Raw genomic sequence first — 22620 nt, forward strand, 5'->3', positions numbered from 1 at the left:
CCAAAGGGAGGGCATGAACTTGTCTATAGCGGAGAAATGGCTCTGAGAAATGTATTCAGTAGTTTCTAAACAAACACACAAAATGCTATTATTTTTTTGAAGTACTCACGTTTAAGTATATTTCTTCTTTCAAGTTCCTCGACGGCAGGTCTTTGGCTCAGACGCCTGCGGAAAAATACCAAAATCACATTTTGTACCATGTTTGTTCTTGCAAAAGTCTGTACTGGGCTGTTGGGATTTTCCTTAGAAAATCATCTCTGGTCAGTGAAGGAAGGGAATCCTAAAAGCTGGATATTTAGTCCTTTTATTCTTCCCAAATGCCAGCAGTGCAAGTGGAAGTTTTCCTCTAGTTTGCTCTGCTATAAGAGTTATCTTTCCCTGATGTATATATCCTTTTCATCCTATTTCCAAACAAAGTCAGCTGAAAATAGTGCCCCACTACCGTTAAATTCATTCTTGAGGAGGCATTTACCCTGAGAATCAAATGGGGTTCTTAGAAATCTTCTGGAGCAATTACTGCCTCCGCTCATGTAGTAATGGGCGCCCCTTTTCTAGCATTGACAATGATACATCCTGGAAAAACCATCGCCTTGCTAGAAATAAAGCCTCTCTATGCAGGGTGGTTTCCTGGTTACAGATATGACAGAGGAGTCCACTAGCTTTACTGGTGCCTGGCGAATAAAATTCATGTGCTGCTCACAGCTTCCTGCTGTCTGAACTGAGTGAATGTCTTCTGCAGCTTCACCTCCCCTTTCAGTAGTGCTGCCTCAGGATTGAGTCTTCAAATCATATGATCAGTGCCAGAGCGATTTTATCTTGCATACCAAATGAGACTTCCCCAAGAGATGCTGCTAATATCTGCAGAGAATCTCAGGTAATTGAACACCCACACACAAGCATTTATAGTTACTGCATTTGCTAGCTTTCAAACAATAATCCAGCCAACAGCGATATGAAAAGGTTTCTACTGATTTCTGGTGATATTAAGGATCCTCGCTTCCTGCCTGAAATAGATGTTACACAGTAGGAGTCTGGAGGTTCCAAAGCCAACGTGATTGCCAGCAACGGGCTAACACGGAGACTTGCAGGCACCAGGAGAGTGATTTTAGTATCACAGTAAATAAAGGGCAGAATTCTAAAATGATCTTATAACATAGCACTGTGTCGAATACAAAAGAGAACAGACACTAAAATGATGAACTAACGTCTCTGATGCTAGGTGTCCCCCTAGCATTTGTCACCTGATCAAATTCACTACTGAAATCAGTTCCTTGGATTTTCTTGGCAGCATCAGGATTCAAGCACAAAATGAACCCTGGCAGCCTTCATGAACGCACCTCCTTTCCTTTTTGTTTATTTATTCCCCTAAAACCACTGACAGGGCCAAATCTACTCTCAGTATCAGAGGTGTAAATGTGGAGTAACTCCACTGAGCTCGGTATAGCTACTCCTGATTTACTCCAATGTAAATGGTAGCAAGATATGGCCCCATGAGCTTTAGTGCTTCAGTAACAACCCCTGTACCCAACTCCAGCCATGCTTCTTTCTACCCCCAAAGATTTTTTGTGGGTGTCTTTGATTTCTCCTTAGACTTAATGGAGCAGGTCCTATACCTCAGCCTAATTCTACTGAAGTGAATGGAGCTATGCAGAAATGCACCAGTTGAGAATGTGACCACGTTTTTAATTCACGGGTGGGCAAACTTTTTGGCCTGAGGCCCACATTGGGTTTCATAAATTATATGGAGGGCTGGTTAGGGGAGGGGGTCGTGGCCCAGCCCCCACCTCCTATCTGCCCCCCCCGGGACTCCTGCTCCATCCACACACACCCACTGCCTGTTCCCTGACCACCCCTGCACCTCACGCCACCCCATCCAACCCCTCCTCTCATTCCTGATGCCCCCCCCCAGGACCCCTGCCCCATTCAACTACTCCTTCTCCCTATCCCCTGACTGCCCCTGACTGCCCCCTGCTGCTCCATCCAACCCCCCCCTTCCCGACGGCTCCCCTGGGACCCCTGCCCCCATTCAACCCCCTGATTCCCCCCAACCACCCCAACCCCTATCCACACCCCCACTCCCAACCACCACCCTGAACTCCCCTGCCCTCTATCCAACCCCCCTGCTCCGTGCCCCCTTACCGCACTGCCTGGAGCACTGGTGGCTGGTGGCACTACAGCTGCGCCGCCTGGCTGGAGCTGGGCCATGCTGCCACCACCAGACGGCGCAGAGACCGGGTCAGGCCAAGCTCTGCAGCCGCACTGCCCCAGGAGCTCACAGCCCCGTCGCCCAGAGCATGGCGCCAGAGGCGGAGTGAGCGAGCTGAGGCTGCGTGGGAGGGGAAACAGCAGGGGAAAGTCCGGGGCTAGCCTCCCAGGCCAGGAGCTCAGGGGCCGGGAAGGATGGTCCCGTGGGCTGGATGTGGCCCGCTGGCCGTAGTTTGCCCACCTCTGTTTTAATTCCTGTTGGCCCTCCTTGCCCCTCCCCATCCCATCACTGTATGTCTCAGCACTGATACAAGTCCCTGAGGATGTTTTGTTTCAGAGAGATTAACATGCTCTTCACAATCCAGATCAGGGAAGAGTGACTTACTCTGTGAGTTTACCTGTAAATCAAAGGGCCACCAGGCCTGCTGTTCACACGTCTCTCTGTCAAACCATTTTTAATTACACCACGTCCATGTGATGTTATAGATTCTCCTAGGAACTGTACATTAGATTCTGAAGGACCTTTAAACTAGAGGATTAAAAAATCTAACCAAGAATATCAAAGCAATTAAAGCAGTGTTCTGAGTGCTTATGAATATTGATGTGTTATGGTAATCCTGGACTTTTTAAAATCCACCCTCCCCTTTTTTGCACCCACAAATAAAACCTGTAAATCTCTCACTAGAAAAAAAATGGTTTGTGACAGAGTCAAGTCTCCATTGACAATCAGACAGTTGAAACCAGTTTTCTTCAAAGCACTAGTGCCTAAATTCACTACCACATGATGCAGGACCAGATTTTCACAGTTGTGTGAACACACATCAAATCTGCATATGTAATTACAGAAACTGCACATGTAAATACACATAGACATGACCAGGCAGGCAGCTAACAAACCCTTCATACAGTACTGACAACCTCAAATATTCAGTGATCAAGAGTAAGCCCCCTCCCCAAAAAATCATGAAATTGGCTTAAAAATATTTTATTTGTCATCTTGTTTTTGAGCCTTTAGAGTGCACTTGGACCAAATTTGCAAGCTTCTCTCCACAGCCATGAGTGCTAGAAACTCACTTGTTCTTAAAACAAAAGTTGAAAGTCTCATGAAATGACATGATTCCACAAGCTGGGGCTTTAAGAAGAAAACTATATATCCAAATCCTTATTATAACATTGTCAGCAATGTTAACATTATTGATGTGTGAGTACCCTGGTGTCATTCCATGCAGCTGTTATATATACTGCTCAGGTGGGATATTTATCTTTATTTGTAGTCCATCACTGTGGCATGTGAATACTTCCATGGTTTCTGAACATATAGTGGAATGTAAAGGCCGCTTTCATTACAGCTGCACTCACACACATACGGGAGAAGGGCAGTCAGCCAGCAAAGGTTAATGGGTCCAGCTGCTTCCCTCCCTTTGCTCTGATTGGAAAGGAGAGATGGCAGCTGTGTGTAGCCCAGTCAGGGAGAAGAGGGTATCTCTAACTGTAGAAGCCCTCTTCAGAAAGGGGAGAGATTGAAGAGAGAGAAGCTTTCCTAGCTGAGAGGTTCTCAAAGGGCTGAACTGCTTCTTGATGCTGTTGCAGGCTGCTCTGGAGCAGTCTGTATTGTGAGTACTGAGGCTTGCTCCCTTTTCTCTCTACTGAAATGTTTCACTAGGCCTCCTGCAGGAGGGGACTTTTCTGCTTTGAAACAGAAAGCTGGGGGTGAGCTGAGAACTTCCTGACTTTGCATATGTCCTGGGCCTTCTGCACAGCACTTAGCCATTCCTAGGCCCAAGAAATTCCAGTTGCTTTTTCAGTACTGAGGGCTATGCTCACCTCAGCTGTGTAAGCACAGCTAGCCCGGTGCAGGGGGACCCACAGAAGTTTTCCCTGGGTGCTCTGTAGGCCCTTACCAGATCAGCCAAGCTTTCAGCCACACTGGCCAGGCCCTCAACCCAGCCAGCAGCACTCCATTTCTCCAAAGGGGGGGTTGCAGCCATCTTTTACCCTGATGTGGCCTCTCCTTGGCAGGCTGCCCCTGCCTGAGGCCCTCTGCCTTGTTTCACCTCAGTGGGACTAAGAGTAAACAAGGAACAACTGTGGTTCTGAACTGCAGACGCCTCCACTGTCAGTGACTCAGCATGGTGTGGAGCGAGCTAAGGAGGTGCCTTGGTCAGAGGAGTGTTTCTTTTTTTAAAGTGTATTTTAGCTGTCTGTAGGGTTGCCAACCATCCAGGATTGTCCTGGAGTCACCAGGAATTAATGATTCATCTTGAATAAAGATTGTCCTGTGACGAAATCTCCAGGAATTTGTCCAACCAAAGTTAACAACCCTAGGTCTGTGTTCTGAACCTGTTAACATCTCTGCTGGGGAGAATTCCACTTCAGGCTCTGTAAGCAAGGAGCCATCCCTTCCCTACTTGGTAGTCCATGCTGAGAACTTAGTAGCACTCTTTGGATTTTTCCCCTCAACCTTAAAAAATAAAATAAAATAAAATAAAAATCCCATTTTCCATGAGCTCTGTGAGCCTCCCCAAAAAGAGATCAGCTCGATCCTCAGGATGGCAGCATTACTGCCTTAGAATCTCCTCTCTGTACAAGGCAGTCAAGTGTAACTTGGCCTGAGAAATGACTTGTCTTGGGGACTTGGGTTTTTTTTCTTTTTTCACCCACTATTAGAGGGAGCAGGTGCCGTCAAAGATGAGGACTTGTTACAGGAAACACTAATATCCTCTGTAGGCTTTAACATCTCCAGCAGCTTATAGGCTAAAAGCAGATTTCAGGCCACAGCTGGGGAGCTCTTGCTTTGTAATTTTGGAGGACGAGATGGCAACCAAGTTGAAGCCTATGAAGAGGCTGAAACTGAGCAGCCAGTGGACTTAGCCAGATTAACTGTAGTGTCTGTGCAAGATCTCCCTGAAAGAGTGAAGAACCAAATTTTAAGAGTTCAATTGATTTGTAAAGGATGGAAGAGCTGCTATCCTTGATGATATGATTTTCACATTGACTAGTTAATTTTAGACACCTACCTATTTCTGACCACCAGAAAGAGCATCCAATCTGGGCCCATTATGTACTGTAAATGCACTGAAATCTTAGTGTCAGTATCTGAATTAGTCCCTGCCTCAGTAAATGCCGCCTCTCTTTGCTCTAGGTACCATACATAGCAAGCCATTTCTGATGTAAAGTTACCTTTCCTTCATTCCGTTTAACACCTACATGTTTCTGAGAGCTTTCAGGAAAGTAACATCTATTGAGCCTCATCCTCAGCCGGTGTAAAGTGGTGTAATCTCCTTGAAATGTTTATGGTGATTTACACCAGCTGAGGATGTAGCTCAGAGTCAAATTCTTTCCTGATTTACACCCATGAGCATCTCAAGGGCTGTCACAAGTGTGACAGAGGCAGCGTTCGGCCTGTGTACTTTATTTTACCAAAATGCAGCTAGATATGAAACACTGAGCAGAAGTGCAAGGCTGCAGTGGTATCTCCTTGTGATCACCATAGCAAATCTGGCTCGGCATCTCTGGGTAACTAACTCCAGTTTGATAAAGACCAAATAATCTGATCTAAAATGCAAGCATTTTGTTACTCTTTCACAACCACCCTCTCCTATCCCCCTCCTCCGTTATGAGAAAAGTGTGATTTTTCTGAAGCTCAGAAGAGGTTACAAAACTCACATTAACCTGGCATGGGGCAAAATGAACCATCAAAACCCAGATGTTCTTCTGCTATTTACTAATATTCAGCTTTAATGCTCAGGGCCACATTTTCATAAAAACAAAGCAAAATTGCACTAGCCAACAGTTAATTGCATATGTTTGTACCCACCTGTGGCCAAGTCCTTTGCTTACTCTCAGCCGTATTTCCACTGAAGTCAGCGGGGCTATGCATGTGAGTAAGGGGAACACAATTGGTGCCAAACACGTCATTACAAACTGGCCTGCACAACAACCTACTCTGCATGGGCCAAATCGCACTAGCACTGTGTGAGTATAATTCAGATGCTGAATAGAGATGGTGACGCTTCCCAGCTGAAATTCTTTTCACTGAAAAATGCAGACTTTCAACATTTTATGAATTTGTGTTGATTTCACCAAATTGTTTTGGTCGGGGAGGAAAGTCTCAAAAACGGACAAAAATTTTCACAATTTCAAAACAAAATCTTTTGATCTCTTTAATTCAAAATGACTGTCTTGAAACTTACTTCAGTTTTATTTAAAAAATTTTAATTAGAAATTCAAATGAAACAAATGTTTAGTTTGACACCAAACAAACTTTTTTCCACTGTTCATTTCGTTGAGAATTTTTTTATTTTTGTTTTTTGAGCAGCCAGTGAACTAAACAAATAAATCATATAGCTCTTGTGCTAATTTATGAGAATTTGGAGGTGGCTCTGGGCTGTTTTCCCCTTAATGTGCATATGTGAATCCTGTGAGGTTCCTAGAGGCCGCTTGCTGACAGTGAGAAGGAAACACTGATTCTGCTCTTTCTCTCTTGATGCACCGGTGAAAGCATCACGCATGCAAGACCAGGCTGCCTGTGGAGACAATTACCATAGCTCCTACTAGCTCGTCAGTGAGAGATACTTTACCAGCTCACTTGGTAGAGCTGTCACTGTCTTTTACCACGAGATTCCCAGTTTGAGGCCCAGCTAAGGTAACGTGCAGGAGTCGCAGGACAAACACGCACATACAGTCACTGGCTCCAGCTTGCAGGGGAAATCACTAATTGACTGTCTCCTCCAGTGCCAGGTCACATATGGTCAGTTCAGCAATACACATGTAGGTGCATATGTGTATCAATCAATAGGTCAATACTTACTTCACACATAGAGATTCTCTTCACGATGCAGGGAATTAACCTGAGGACTAGTTTAGTATCAAAGTGAATGACATTGTGCTGCTGCAGATCAATCAGACAGTGATAAACATCCAGAGCACTCCAGGGATTTGCTGGTTACTTTACTCGACTTCCAGGCAGGAGTTGAGAGAGTGGAGCCAGCATGTTTCAGACCTGGGAGGAAATTGCCTAGTACACTTTCCTTTGTACTCCCTAAATTGAGTTCTTCACAGGATCTGCACCATCCATCTGCAGGATATGTATCCTGGCTAGGATCTTTGGACACTTGATTATGACATGATCTGAGGTGTAGCAGCTGCATGCGCAGAAGGCATGTTAAAGTGTTGGCTGGATCTTTATCTAGAATAAATAGGCAGAGCTCCATTGAAACCAATAGTGCGACAGTGATTACACCAGCTGAGGAGCTGGCCTTCTGTTCCTAAGTCACTGTAGCAAACGGAGCTGTTGAAAGCTGCTGCTGCGGTTGTTGTAGACAGGCAGAGCCTGAACACAAGAGCCTGGTAACCTCCATATTTTTGGTTTTGCAAAGTTTGGTGTAAACATATCTGCTGGTCCATGTCATCTGATTTCTCACCTGCACGGAGTTTTTTGTTTTTCTTCAGTTGAGAAATTTTGCATGATCTAGCAAGATCTTTCCTTGAGATGGATTAATGTCTCATTTGTACTGAATTGTGGAAAATAGAATTTTTAGTTGCCCCTCCACCCACCCTGTGTCTTACAAATATGCCCCTGTAGCTGGGCTGAAAGAGAGACATTTGCACGGGTGTGGGAGGGGGGTAATATGCATATGTTAGCCAGGAGTAGGAGCTAGAGCTTAAGGGAAGCTAGCAAAGTTGGGACACCCTTTGCAGGAAACACACTGGGCACCATGACACTCATGTGAGCTGTTTCACCAGGGGATGGGCCTTCCTCACCTGCCTGAGGCAAACAGGAAATAAGTATTTTTTAAGTGGAAGCAGCGGCAGCTCCAGGCACCAGTGCTCCAAGCCTGTGCCTGGGATGGCAAGCTGCGGAGGACACCCTGCTGGTCCCTGCAAAGGCAACAGTTAGGCAGCCTTCGGTGGCTTGCCTGTGGGAGGTCCGCCGGTCCCGCGGATTCAGTGGCAATTCGGCGGCAGGTATGCCGAATCTGCGGGACTGGCAGACCTCCCGTAGGCAAGCCTGCGTGTCGTGCTAGAGCCACCCCTGAGTACAAGGACCTAAGAAAAATAATGGCTCTTGCAAGGATTTTCTGAAGATTTTTTTTTTTTTTTTTTTTTTAAAGTCAGCCTACTATCAATGCTTCCCTAAAGACCATGGAGCCAAATTCAGCATTCGTTTACACCAATGTAAATTGAGCGTGAACTCCTCTGATTTCATTACTTACTCTGGATTGACAATGAGAGATGACTCTGGCTTTGCATGAGCCACCTGTGTCAAACAATCATGTATTTTTGGTGTTGTATTAAGTGTTATAAAGTGGATTTCTCAGGAAGGTTAAGGGGAACCCGTTTGGGTGTGTCCCTGATTCCACCCTTGTGTAAAATTCTTATTCTGCACTAGGGAAAAAACAGTGCGCTAGAATGTATAGAAAAGTGAAGTGAGTTCAGTATGTCAGCATAAAGTATCGGAGGGCTGGTGCTCCTATGAGACATGTGCCAATGCTGAACATCAGGAGGAAATGTCTGAATTTTAAATGGGCATCTCTATTATCAGAACATCAAGCACAATTCAACAGAGTTTATTTTTATCCTTCCTGTTAGTAGCTGTAAAGAGTGCATGCCAGGCCTTTGAGTCATCCCTGTATTTCACTGAGACAGGTGCTGCAGTACTGTTTTCAATGTACAATTATGGGTAGTAGTAAATCTTTGGTGGGAGATGCTTGCCTGTTAGTAGAAGCCTGTATACAAAATTAGGTGGGCACCAAAGACATGAGCTTGTTCTTTCCCTGGGTAATTTTAGGAGCATAAAGTGGTGTGTGGGTGACATATCTTGTTGGAAAAACCTAGAAGAGCAACTACTGCTGCTCTGTGACAACAATCGGCTAAAGAGCAGAAGGAAGAGGGTGAATGTTACTGTATGTTCTGCCATGTAGCCTGAGTCATCTAACAATTGTGACTGCCAATTTATTTAACTGGGCTATATTTTTAAAGCACATGGCATACTGTGGCTACAGGGTGGGTGTGGATCCTGGCAGAAACATGTAAATCAGGGTATTTGGAAAGAGAAGATTTTAAATGTGGCCACTGCTATTCTGTTTGCTTGTCCAAACAGAGTAAGTTATGGAAACAGCTTAAAAGCATGGGTGTAATTGGAGGAGGAGGGCACTGCTGTCTTGAACTGCAAATCTCCGGCAGGCGTTGAATTTGCCTCCACCTCACATGTGGCCCCACTGGCCTGACTGATGCTGCCCCCCACAAAATACAAGTCACAGTACGCCTATGCTTAAAAGTGGTACCTGAATAATAGTCCCTTTAATAATGTTATACGTTGACTAGAAAAATTGCACAGGCAGATTAAATGCATTTTGGTTTTGAAAGAATTAGGGGGACAGGTTGGTTGTTTGGTTTTTTTAAGTATGCAACTGTTCATGCAAAACATGAGCCTAATTTGCACTTGTAGTGCAATTTAGACATGTGCGCAGATAAACCTAATTAGTCACTTGATGTGCAATTTCTGATTGGTGTTGCAATCATGATAATTATCAGCCAGAACCTCAGCCTAGGGCAGGGGTTCCCAAACTGGGTGTTGGGACCCCTCAGGGGGTCACAAGCTGTCAATTTCCACCCCAAATCCTGCTTTGCCTCCAGCATTCATAACAGCATTATAAATTAAAAACACTTTTTTATATATTTTTAAATGGGGTCGCACTCAGAGGCTTGCTATGTGAAAGGGGTCACCAGTACAAAAGTTTGAGAACTATTGGCTTAGAGTCACTCTTTTGTGCTGCTCCAGTAGTGTACGAGAACTTAACTCTGCCCTAATGAGAGAACTCCAGAGACACAATCTTATACCACCTACTGTATCCTAGTTGCACATAGGGGGCATACCCTAGATGGGTTTTGGCATGAATGCATTGTGCTACAATGATCCTGAAATGGAGGAACAAGAGCGAGTGAGTTGTTACACGATCATAAACTAGAACAACGTTATGACCGCTCTAGGTTGTGACCAGGGCTGGTCCAGCACCAGGATAAGGGAGCCAGGAAAGTAGCTCAGAGCCACTTTTGCCTCCCCAACTGCAACTATGTTGAACATGAGGTTGGTGTAACTGAGCCATAAGCCCTAATTAAAAACAAAATTTGACCTTTGGCTACTTTACTAAATAAAAATATTTTCAAAATACGTTATGCTAACAGCACTATGCAAGTCTTACGTAATGTAGGGCTGCAGCACATGGTAGGTTTCAAATTGCACGTTATACTGTATCATGGGCCATGTCATACCTACTACAGTATTGCCCACAAAATACCTCTCTCATCCAGAGGAAAGGAGCCACTGTGGTGTTACCAATCTACATCTCATAAGTCCAATACATCAAACCGTTATACAAATGCCATACAACCAACATAAGTTACAGATATTTTTGTCCCATTTAGGACACCGTCCTGAATTCTGTCCTGACTCTCCAAGGCTGTAAATCAGAGTGGTGTTTGGCCGAATGTATGTGTTTGATTATGTTCCCATCCCACTCCCCCCACCACTGAGTTATAGTTTAGCAACACTATGATCCCAATCACATAGAAGCCCCACAGTATGGTGCTCAGATACTACAGATGAGTGCAGAATAGAAAACCTGCCATCCACACACTGCAACCCATCCTCCCTGGATGACTGATAGTCCTTAGGCTGGTCTGTTTTTGCACAGTACTATATAAAGATACGCTGTGTGGGGGCTGAAATACACAGTCAGAGCACCACTGTCTAATTAGGTGGGAGGATTCAGATGGAGAATGCTACAAAGTAATCGCTGTTTTCTCCCATGTGAAAACCCTAGAGTACTTGACCATTGATCCTAGGGTGACCAGATAGCAAGTGTGAGAAACTAGGATGGGTTGGGAGAGAATAGGAGCCTATATAAGAAAAAGACACAAAAATAGAGACATCTGGTCACCCTAATTGATATCCGAGTTCTCTAGATCTGTTAAAGGGAAGGCTACTCGGAGCAGCTGAGCAGCAACTGTCTCTCTACCTCTGCATTCCAAGGGCCCAATCCAAAGCCCATAGAAGTCAATGGAAATCTTCCCATTGACTTGGTTGGGCTTGACACATGTGGAGGCATGAGCCGTCCCCGAAATGTTCAGTCTTTGCCAGCCTAGGGAAGAGAGAATCCAAAGTCTCCTGCGTGGCGCAATAACATTCTGAAGCTGTGCTGCTGAGGCAGCTGTGACCTGATTTGGCTGATCCAGTCTTGCTCTCATCCTTATTGTTGTGCAGTTAGCGGGATATTTTCATCTGCAAAGCAGAAGCATGAAGCAGTACTAAGGAGGGTTGTATACAGTATCCTTGGGTAATAGTTTCCAGAGAGGGAGTGATTGACTCATCTGAATTTTAAGTACTCTCGCTAAACATATATATATTTTTTTCTCAATAGCCATAGATTCCTGTTGGAGCTTGTACTGGGATGATGCTCTACTTTTTACTTTAGCAAATCTGAGTTTTGCATTTTATAGTCGCATAATTGCTAGTTTGCCACCACGAAAAGGAAACAGTTTGCATGATTTTTAGGGCAAAAAGTCCTTGCCGGCATCAATGGCCTGTTCTTAAGAGGTTCTGAGCATTGAATTCAATGGGAGTTGCAGGATCTCTGGGCACCTCCCAGGATCAGGGCCAATTCTCAAAGGCCCCTAGGTTATGACTACCCTTGAATTGTTAATTGAGTTGGCTAACATGACTATAAATTCTAGTGTAGTCAATATAAACATCTGTTTCAGGACACACATCTCTGCTCCCAGCCTAGGGTTAAACACAACTAGCAAATAATGTTTGTTTTCTGTCTGGAATTTACAGTCGTGTTAATTCACATGTGTTAAACCACAACTCAACAAACATTCAACTGTAGGCACACATTGAACCCCCAGTGAATGTTGAAGGCATTTAGTATCTCCTAGCATGAGGCCCAGGATTTTCATTTAAATGTCTGGTGAGCAGCCTGTGGGAAGAAAGTGAACCAGTGAATGACTTAGATAGCACCCTCCTGAGCTCCATAAGGTACACGCATACCAGGAGCTCACCTCTAAGTCTGTCATCTGCTTGCAGGTGGACAAAAGAGGCAACTTGCTTAGCCATGAAACGCTAGTCCGGGGATCGGCAACCTTTCAGCAGTGCTGTGCCGAGTCTTCATTTAGTCACTCTAATTTAAGGTTTCGCATGCGAGTAACAGGGTCGCCCGGGGGGAGGGTGGGGTGTGGCAAGTGGGGCAATTCGCCCCAGGTCCCACAGGGGCCGCCATGAGAGTTTTTCAGGGCCCCTGGAGCGGGGTCCTTCACTCATTCCAGGGCCCCCGGAAAACTCTTGCGGGGCCCAGGCCCCTGGAGCTTTTTCCGTTCCGGGTCTTCGGCGGCGGAGGGTCCTTCTGCTCTGGAACCCACTGCCGAATTACCGCCAAAGACCCAGCTCTTCGGCAGCGGATCGCACTTTGGTGGTAATTCAGTAGCGGGGGGGCCCCGTCGCAGGTCTTCGGGGCACTTTGGTAGCGGGTCCCAGAGCGGAAGGACCCCCCCACTGCCAAATTACCGCCGAAGACCCCAGGCCCCCTGAATCCTCTGGGCGGTCCTGGCCAGTAATACATTTTAATGTTTTTAGAAGCTCTCTTTCTATAATATATAAATTGTTGTATGTAAATAAGGTTTTTAAAATGTTTAAGAAGCGTCATTTAAAATTTAAAATGCAAAGCCCCCTGGACCGGTGGCCAGGACCCGGACAGCGTGAGTGCCACTGAAAATTGGCTCGCGCGCTGCCTTTGGCACGCGTGCCGTAGGTTGCCTACCCATGCTAGTCTTTGTTTTGAAGCTACAGTAAAACTGGAAGCCCAGCATGCCCAAGAAGAGGAGAACGAACCAATGTTTCAGACAAGTTACCAGCATGTCTAAAATGTAAGCAGGTTGGTGCTTCCAAGCAAACAAACGCCTGCAATGTAAATCCCTGGGATTAATTCTTACTGCATAATATGTGGGATTTTAAAATAGAGACATCTGTCACTGAAACAGCAGGAAAAACTGAGAGAAAAACCATTAAACACATAGGCAATATGCACAGTAATGAGTGAGAAAGCAAAAAGCACAATATAGAATCTATTTCCAAACAGCAGGGAATTGGAGGGTACAGAAAGAGGAGCAAACCCCATCTGTTTCTCCATTTCTCTCCTCTTGGTAGTTAACAAGAGCTTTCAAATGCTCTGGCCAATGTGCTCTTGTCATGGTACAATTCCCCACTCTGAACCTTAGCGCCCAAAAGATGGGGTACCAGCATGAATTCCTCTAAGCTCAATTACCAGCTTAGTACTTGTAGTGCTGCCACCAACCAGGAATTCCAGTGCCTGGTACACTGGTCCCCCCAAAACCTTGCCCGGGAACCCCAAGACCCAGACCCTCTGGATCTTAACACAAGGAAAGTAAACCCTTTCCCCCACCATTGCCTCTCCCAGGCTTCCCCTCCCTGGGTTACCCTGGAAGATTACTGTACTTAAACTCCTGGAATTACAAAACGAGAGGAAAATTCACCTTCCCCCCTCCTTCTCTCTCCCCCTCCCAGACTCTCCTTGAGAGAGACAGTAATCCTAACACAGAGAGAAATTTACCTTTCTCTTCCCCCTTCCCTCCTTTCTCCCCACCAAGTCCCTGGTGAATCCAGACCCAGTCCTCTGGGGTCTCACCCGAATAAAAAAACAATCAGGTTCTTAAACAAGAAAAGCTTTTAATTAATTTTTACTGTTTTTCTCTCTTTATCTTTGTAAATTTAAGATGGAATAGGTATAGGGTCTTTCAGCTGTAGACACTGGGAATACCCTCCCAGCCTAAGTATGCCAGTACAAATTGAACTCCTTCCAGCCAAATGCACATTCGCAAATAAAGAAAACAAACAAAAACCTAACTCGCCTTATCTACCAAGTACTCAATATTTTGAACTGATAAAAGCCTGTATTGGAGAGATTGGAAAGAAACCTGGTTGCACATCTGGTCACTCTCAGAACCCAAAGAGAACAACAACCAAAAACTAACAGCACACACAGAAACTTCCCTCCCTCCAGATTTGAAAGTATCCTGTCCCCTGATTGGTTCTCTGATCAGGCGACAGCCAGGCTTACTGAACTTCTTAACCCTTTACAGTCAAAAGAGATATAAAGTACTTCTGTTCTATTAACTCCTACTATCAGTTTATGACAGCTGTATATCTCCTGGAGGCCTCTGCCTCTGGAGTGCAGCAGAGTGCTAGGAGCAGCCTCTCTGTTAATCACTTTGGAAACTCTCTGCTCCATGGGTTCAAATCCAGCATGCGTGGCATGAGCAGAGTGGTAGCAAGCGGCTGCAGTGGTTGGGCTTTCCAGCAAAGCCGTATAGGGTTAATTTGCAATTAGGCAAGAGAGATTCTGAATGTATTTGTGGGTTACTAAGTGTCAATGTTTCTTTAAGGGCCTATGCACAGAAGGGCCTTCTAGGTTTAATGTGCTGTACAAGGGTGAGTTTAGCCTGTGTAAACAGCCTGTGGAATCGATTCCTCATTCACAGAGAACTCGGCAGCCACTGAACTGGCTGGCATGAACAGTACCCTAATGTACTAAAGTCTGTTCCAGTTCAGCCAGGATGCACAGGTAGCTCTCCAGCTAGTTTTGAGATCCTGAAATTCTGCACACTTAACTCACAAACTGTGGTCCAGGTGCCCCTAGAGTGAGATTTGGGATACAGGAAGAAACCCCAGCGTGATTGGTCAGCTGGAGAAGATGCTGAGAAGCACTGCTCACTAATCTGTGTTGACAAGCATCTGCAGAAATCTCCTTCCCCTGCTCTTCTCAATTAATGCAAAAATCTTTGAGGATGACAATTCTTTTCACTGATGCAAAATGCTGAGAATTTCCCTGCGTGATGCAAGCTCTCAAGAGAAATATTGTTTCCCCCTGTGAGCTGAACTATTTATAAAGGAAGCTCTTGGCAATCTGCGAAGCCTTTGAAGTATTAGAAGCATCTCTGTAATTACAGCCAGTGAGAAGTTACAGCACTGGTGGCTTGAAGGAACAACCAGGCTATAGCCTCTACACAAATGGTCCAGCTAACCCAGCCCTAATCCTAGCTGCAGTCAGCAGGTGCTGGCTGGGGTGTCAGTTTCTCTGGCAAACAGTGAACTTTCTCAGTTCTGATAGTAAGTCTGTGAAAACATGATGCTGTTATGTTTTTGTATAATCCCGAAAGCAAAGCACAAAATGAGATGTGATTCCTAAAACTGCAGATGCTTCTGGAACAAATAGCCCCACTTGATGCCATATGTACAATCATACCCTTGTTAGAACTACAGAGATCTTTCTGGGTATATTCTCCTTTGTAACCAAAACCCACCAAGGCCTCTCCCTTCATCCACCCACGCAGCATTTTCAAAGGATGGGGTATCCCTGCTTGCAGACAGCATGTCACCAGCTGGGTGGCAAGAGCATATGCTGCACTGCTTTCTCATTCTCTCACAGACACTGGGTTCCTCCTGGACCATGGTATCTCACAGCTCAGTTAGTGTCAGCAGGGTGCAAAGCAGACCTGAGCCATCCATCCCTCTCATATAACAGGTTCTGACAGTGCATTGTGGCTTTCTTTGGAGTGCAGTGCCAGTTTAATCTGTTATATGGCATGCGCTTAGAAAGACCTCTCTCTTAATGTAACACTCTTATTACGGTGTATTTGGAGTACACCCTGCCATCAGCATGGGGGGGCTCTGCATGGAGCTCCCTAACAAGTTCCACAGAGAACTCAAGGATGAGATATGGCCAGAATTTAAGAGTCTGCCACCCTTACCTGTTTCATATCTTACTCCTCAGATAGTTCCATTAAGTAAATGACACTGGCTGTTACTCACCACATGACATTCCACCCAACGTATCAGAATTTAGATCATTATGACTAGGTCCCCTCTGAATAGATCTGAATTTAAATGTGAGCTATTCACTCCGTGCTCTTCAGTACACATCATCTCCTGGATCCACATTTTTGGGCCAGAGTCTGAGCTCAGTTATGGTGGTGTAAATCTAAAATAGAGCAGGTAAAAGAATGGAATTCCTATCTTATGGAGCATTCCAGGTTTGTGGCTTTTTTGTTTTTTAAACTTGGTTTCACCAAGTCAGGTTGAAAAGTTGAAACCTCAAATTTTCACAGCACAAATATACCAATATATGTTGGTGGTTCTTATCTAAACACTTAGTTTTGACTGAATTGCCTTGACTCGTTAGAAGATTACAAAATGAAACATTTCAACCTTATTGAAATGATCCACATTGACAATGTCCTGTCAAAAACTTTAGTGAACTTGATACGTTCTCAGGAAATGTTTCGGTGTAGTCAAATCAATATTTTCTGATGGAGAACTGTTCCAGTAAAAAAATCTTGACCAGCACTAGTCTGGAGTAACTGGGCCTTGCTGTCCATCTCCCATTTTACATCACGGGGCAGTGTATAGCATGCATAGATGTAATTTACGCTCACTTTAAGACCACTTGGTGCAGCCAAAGCATCCAGGGTCCCTCGTGTAAATGAGAATTCAGCCATTGACTTCAATGGTGGTGTTCTAGATTGAGGGCAGTTCCAGGCCCCAGCACGCCAAGTGCGTGCTTGGGGCGGCAAGCCACTGGGGGCGCTCTGCCGGTCGCTGCGAGGGCGGCAGGCAGGCTGCCTTGGGCGGCTTGCCTGTGGAGGGTCCGCTGGTCCTGCGGCTTTGGTGGACCTCCCGCAGGCTTGCCTGCGGAGGGTCTGTGGGAGGTCCGCTGAAGCCGCGGGACCAGCAGACCCTCCACAGGCAAGCCGCCGAAGGCAGCCTGCCTGCCGTGCTTGGGGCGGCAAAATGCGTAGGGCCACCCCTATCTAGATTTATATCTATGTAGCTAAGATCAGAATCTGATCTTTATATTTTCAACACAGGGAAAGACTTTCTTGCAAACCTGTTTGTAACCTTGTGTTCTTTCAAAATATATCAGCCTTACTGCCCCTTTTGTTACCATATGAGGTTGTGAAAGTACTTTGCTTAAAACCTCCATTGCTTTAGCTAGAATCCAGCTTTGTTCTTAGCTGTCTGGCCTGTTTTAAAGCTCTCGCCAATTGTGACAAACCCAGGTCTTACAACTGAGACAGAACAAACCGTTTCAAAGTAAAATATGCTTGTTCCCCCAACACCAGCCTGCCAAACTGTCACATTTATTTTGTTATAGGTCATATATCTCACCACAGGAACAGCATGTGGGAGCTTAACTGAACCTTTGCAAAGCAACGTGTATTCCTGCATGTCACTTTCAAAGTTTCATCAAAAAGAATAACTGTCCCTTTAGCTAGGCTCTGTATCTCCTGAATAACTGATAGCTCCATTGATATCTTTAAGATTGGCTTAAAGATCAACATCCAGGAAAAGTCCTTGGCCTTTTAGGATCCAGAGGGTTCCAAATTGAAATGTATGTGTGCTGAAGAATATCCACTGTGCTCAGAAACCCCATGTGCACCAGAACGCCCTTTGGTTGACCTGCTCCGTTGCCTTTCCAGGAAAGGTTGGGGGCCATAATCTCCAGTGGAGCTGTGCCAATTTACTCCACCTAAGTCAGTGAGGCTATGCTGACTAGCACCAGCTGAGATAATACCACTGCCTGATTGGACCAAATGCTGTTTCATCAGTATTCAGGCCCACTCCTATGACACACACAACCAAACCCCATGGAGGAGCTAAGCAGAGCAGTGAAAGCCTGCCTGCCCCCCCCGCTCCATCCCTGGTAGTTCCTCAGCAAGCTAGAAAAAGCAATGCTGGTTATTTCTTTATAAGCGCATCCTCCCGTGATCTATCACTCCATCAAGCAGCCGCATGCTAGTCCTAGTGCTGCAGGTGTGGCCTCTTGGGAGTATGTTCCTTTAATGCATATATTGGGCTAGACTGATCAGCCCATGCATAAGTGTGCATGTACCTGGTGAGTGGGAGCACACCCAGAGCCTTTCCACACCTTGTGTGGCTGATAGCAGGGCAGAGCCCGAGAGCAGCCCATCAATGGGGATATCTGCTCCTCCTCCTGACCGTGAACAAATTGCCAGAATGGGGGCTGGGAAGAACAGAGGCTACATCTCTTCCTCTATCCCTTTCCTTCTGCTCCCACCCAGTCTGTGGAGAGGGGCTGGTACACTGGGGGCACCAATTTGCTCCATTTATTAGAATGTGACCCTCCCACCCCACTCTGGGTATAGGAGCAGCCTCAGCAGCCATGAGTAAAATGTGGTGCAGTGAAGCTAAGCAATGGACTTAAGGTCTCACTAGTAAAAATGAGAGTGGAAGCCAGGAGTCCTGGCCTCCAGACTCATAGACTCTAGGGCCAGAAGGGACCATCATGATCACCTAGACTGACCTCCTGCACCTTGCAGGCCACAGAACCTCGCCTACCCAGTCCTGTTCTAATCAGGAGTATGCTAAACACCCTGCCTATATTAATCACACTCTACATTATATTCTTTGTATTGAACAGGTTGCCAACACTTTTTTTTTTTTTAAATGTAGTTAACTAAATGGTGGATTAAAAGTCATTTTCCTTCCAATGGTACAGGGTGTTTCACTTGATTTTTTTCAGAAAGAAGATAACTCTTCTCTCCCTTTAATGGCTGTTATTTTGAAGAAGTCTGACCATGTTATCTGATACAGCAGCATTCTTATTAGAGAGAGATCCTGTCTGATACAAGGCATTCACAGCTTGCTATCGCATCAGCCTTTTCTCTTTGCAATGCACTGTTGGCTATTTATACAGAATAGATTTTTCCTTGGAACATGACTGCTGTAAAACAAAATAACCATTTTGAAATTGATGATTTCTATACTGAGTCACCAGCTTGTCTTTTGCAGTTTGCATCTTGGCAGAATGATTTTGTTTAAGGACAAAAAGCAAATCTCACCTCTTTGTAGCATATCAGTTGAGCTAGATGGGATGGACCTCATTGCAATGCAGTTTAAGACTCAGATTTTACCAGCATGCTGATTTTGCAAGCCAACATGTTTTCTGGTTGCCTGGATACAGTCTGCTGAAAAGCTGGGTCTTTGCACGGAGTACTGGCTCCAGCCTCAGAAGGCAATGACTATTTCTCCTGTGGGCAATTCCATCATACAGCCTGACTATAACTAGGGTGACGAGATGTCCTGATTTTTATAGGGATGTTGGTGTCACTAAGGATAATCCTAAGTAACTTAAAAGGTAAAAGGCAATAAGGATATACAGTCTCCCTGTTTAGGCCTCAGATGAGCAGAAGTTCTTCCATGTTTAAACTCTAATTGACCTAACAGGCCAATAAATAGAAAAGGCCAGGTGCAACGTCCCTTATCAGTTGCCATACAGCTCAAACTGGTCTAAAGCAGAAATAATGAGGCCTGTGCACCTTTAGCAGAAGGACAAGATAACTTGCAGAAGGAAAACTTACTAATGAGCTGCCGCGGCCAAGATTACTTAATGCACCTGCGCTTACGTAACTGCTACAGGGGGAGGAAGGAGAAGAGGGAGGGGGAAGACAAAGAAGTGTGTGAGAAAAGAATGCTGCAGCCGGACAGAAGAGGGAGGGGAAACGGGGGCTTGCTTGTCAGCGAGAAAAGTTCTCATGGATATAAAGGAACAGACTGCTTGTTTTAGGTGTGCTGGATTTGAGGCATGTCAAGTCTCCCAGCACCACTTTGAGATCTCAAATAAACTTGGTTTGCTTCTCTACCCTGGTGTGTTTATTGGCGTGGTGCACACCGGGCGAAGGACCCCCCTGCTGTTGCCCCCCTCGGGCATTTTGTGCCGGCAACAGGGACAGTCTTGATTTTTGGAGTCTTTTTCCTATATAGGCTCCTATTACTGTCCACTTCCTGTCCTGATTTTTCACATTTGCTGTCTGGTCTCCCTAACTATAACTGTCCTTTGAAAAACTAAACCATCTTGGAGTCCTTTTTAATATAGTACATTTTACATTAAACCATCTACCTGCTGTTTAATACAAGTGCTTCCCTGTCAGATTTCAACATTACATTTCACTTTTTTTTCCATTTCACTAGATAAATTCTTCACAGTGTATTTGTAAACCCAAGGGTTCCTTTTGACCCCTTGATACACAATATGCATCCGCAAACATACACTTGGTTCCTCTTGGGAGGTAACTTCTACCAAGCACCAACGAGTCAAGAGAGAGGTTACTGAAAGGTGAACAATCAATAGAAAATAGCTCTGTCCTGTATTTGACCTAAGCTGCTTTTAAGTACAGAAAACAAGAAGGCATGATTAGACCCAATACAATTTGCCAGGATGGAAAAGGGAATGGAATAAGACAGATTTAGCTAGAACTAAATCAATGATTTACAAGCCCATATGAACATTTATTAAATATTGTTCTGTTTAAAGCAAGAAGTGCCTCGTATTTTTATGATTTCTTTCTTTCTGCATTCTTTTTCCTAAATATTAATTTTCTTCCTCTTTCACTCCCCAGCATCCCTAAGGTAACTTCTGTACAGTAGAAACTGTGCTTTTTTGCACTGACCCAGTTTTGCAGCAGGGAAGCCACAGCCTAGGGGAAACGAGATTCTGTCTTTGAGTCTGAATGAAATGCAATGGTACAGTCGCGCTCTGTGTTGCGGAAGGAGGAGATTGTAGTGCTTACAATATTTACTGATGGCTGCCAGTCCTACCAGCTTAGGCTGGGATCTAATCAACTCTCATGAGATGAACAGTTAGGCTTGGCCGGTTCTTACAGAGAACTCCAAGGAAACACCAGAGTTCTGCAGCCGAAGGAGTGGGTGATTCACTAAATGCTATCTTGCCCAATAAATCAGTAATAACATACTCCTGCAGTGGGTGTAATACATAATCAATGGCTGCCCCTCTCATCATATGGTTGTGGTACCACAGGAATATACTGTATCTACATCTCAAAATTTCTACAGATGTGGGTATGCTGTGAAAGCAGATACGAGCCATATACTTCCCATTTAAATAAATAGGAAATTCACGAGGTTAGGCGCTCCCCATCTTTCACCCTTTCACACAGGTGCAGCCTATCTATGTTCTGGTGTATGTGGAAGGAGGTTTGAGTTAAGGCTATCGGACGCTCTGCGGGCTGGCCTGAGCTGGTGAGCTGCTCTTTTAGCTGAGCAGTGGAGCAGACCCTCTGTGGAATCGGAGATCACAGTTCTCACCTGGAGCTGCCAGCATGCTTCATAATTACTTAATATATGAAGTGTAGTCCACTAGGGGGACATGCATGCACTTCTGCTTGTAGATTACTAGCATCTGGAGGGTCCAAAGGACAGTATACGTTCACAGGAGATCATCATTATTCATTCAAAGATGGTTTGGGTAATAGAATAGAATCCTGTTTAAACTATAGGGAGTAAGATCTGCTCCTCACAAAAAGTTCTCTGCTTCTTAAGGAAAGAAGCTTGTCCATATGTGTCGTGTATATGTGGAGCCAGAAGAGCAACATACAGTATATTCTTTTCTGATTCATTTGTAGCTTCATCAGGTCTGAGAGGAGCCACAAATCAGAGGCTAACCTAATGTGTCAATTACATAGCCATGAAACACAATTGAGCCTCCTCTCTTTTGATCCAGAAGTCTCTTTATCCCCGTTTAACAGATGGGGGAATGGTGGTACAGAGTAGGTGACTTCCTCAAAGTAGCTCAGGAAGCCGATGTTGGAGCTGGAATAGAGTTCACCTGATCTGAGTCCTAGGAAGGTAGGAATCTCATGGGCTATTTTGCATCTACAAATATCTTATCTACATAACAAACGATGTGCAAATTAAGCCCATTCGGCCATATGCAAGTTTCCATGTGATTGTGGGTTTCTTATATTTTGAAAATCAGGCCTGACATGTTTATAAAGCTGTTTGGTAAATCATTGAAATATGCAAAAGTGTGTTTTGGGTTCAGTTTATCAGGGTGTGAGAACCAACATCCCAGCCTCATGAACTGCTTTTTTGCACAATCTCCGTTGTGTTCACTTTCACGGTAGGAATCTCCTAAATTTCAGGGTTTACCTCGTAACTGTTTACTTATGTAAACTTGTGCTCTTGGTATGCTGACTGTGTTCTATTGATTATAACACTAGAATACACAGGGCCATATTTACAAAGCACCTACCTGAATTATGCCACCTTCGACATGCATGCAGCCTTCTGCCTGCAAGGGATTCTGGACACTGCTGGATGGAATCGGGGCACTGGAACAATTTGTACAGGGGGGGTGCTGAGAGTCATTGAATTAAACTGTAAACCCTGGATATGTGGAAACCACTTCAAGCCAGCAGGTGTGGCAGCACCCCTAGCTCCAGCACCTATGGATGGAATATGCTACTACCTGGTAGTCTGCCAACATCAAGCAGCACACAGGTAAAACATTAACATTTATGGGA

At 45.0% G+C, this 22620-nt stretch overlaps 1 protein-coding gene across 1 annotated transcript in view; it reads right to left on the reverse strand.

Annotated features, from left to right (window-relative positions):
* PHACTR3 (phosphatase and actin regulator 3) overlaps window positions 1-22620 on the reverse strand; it is a 159968-nt gene that overhangs the window by 12548 nt on the left and 124800 nt on the right. Inside the window, exon 9 of the mRNA XM_032782626.2 lies at window positions 110-165. Within this exon, the coding sequence (XP_032638517.1) occupies window positions 110-165 (56 nt within the window). The remainder of the gene's footprint in view (window positions 1-109; window positions 166-22620) is intronic.

Source organism: Chelonoidis abingdonii, chromosome 14, assembly GCF_003597395.2.
Source record: "Chelonoidis abingdonii isolate Lonesome George chromosome 14, CheloAbing_2.0, whole genome shotgun sequence".
Classification (NCBI taxonomy): domain Eukaryota; kingdom Metazoa; phylum Chordata; order Testudines; family Testudinidae; genus Chelonoidis; species Chelonoidis abingdonii.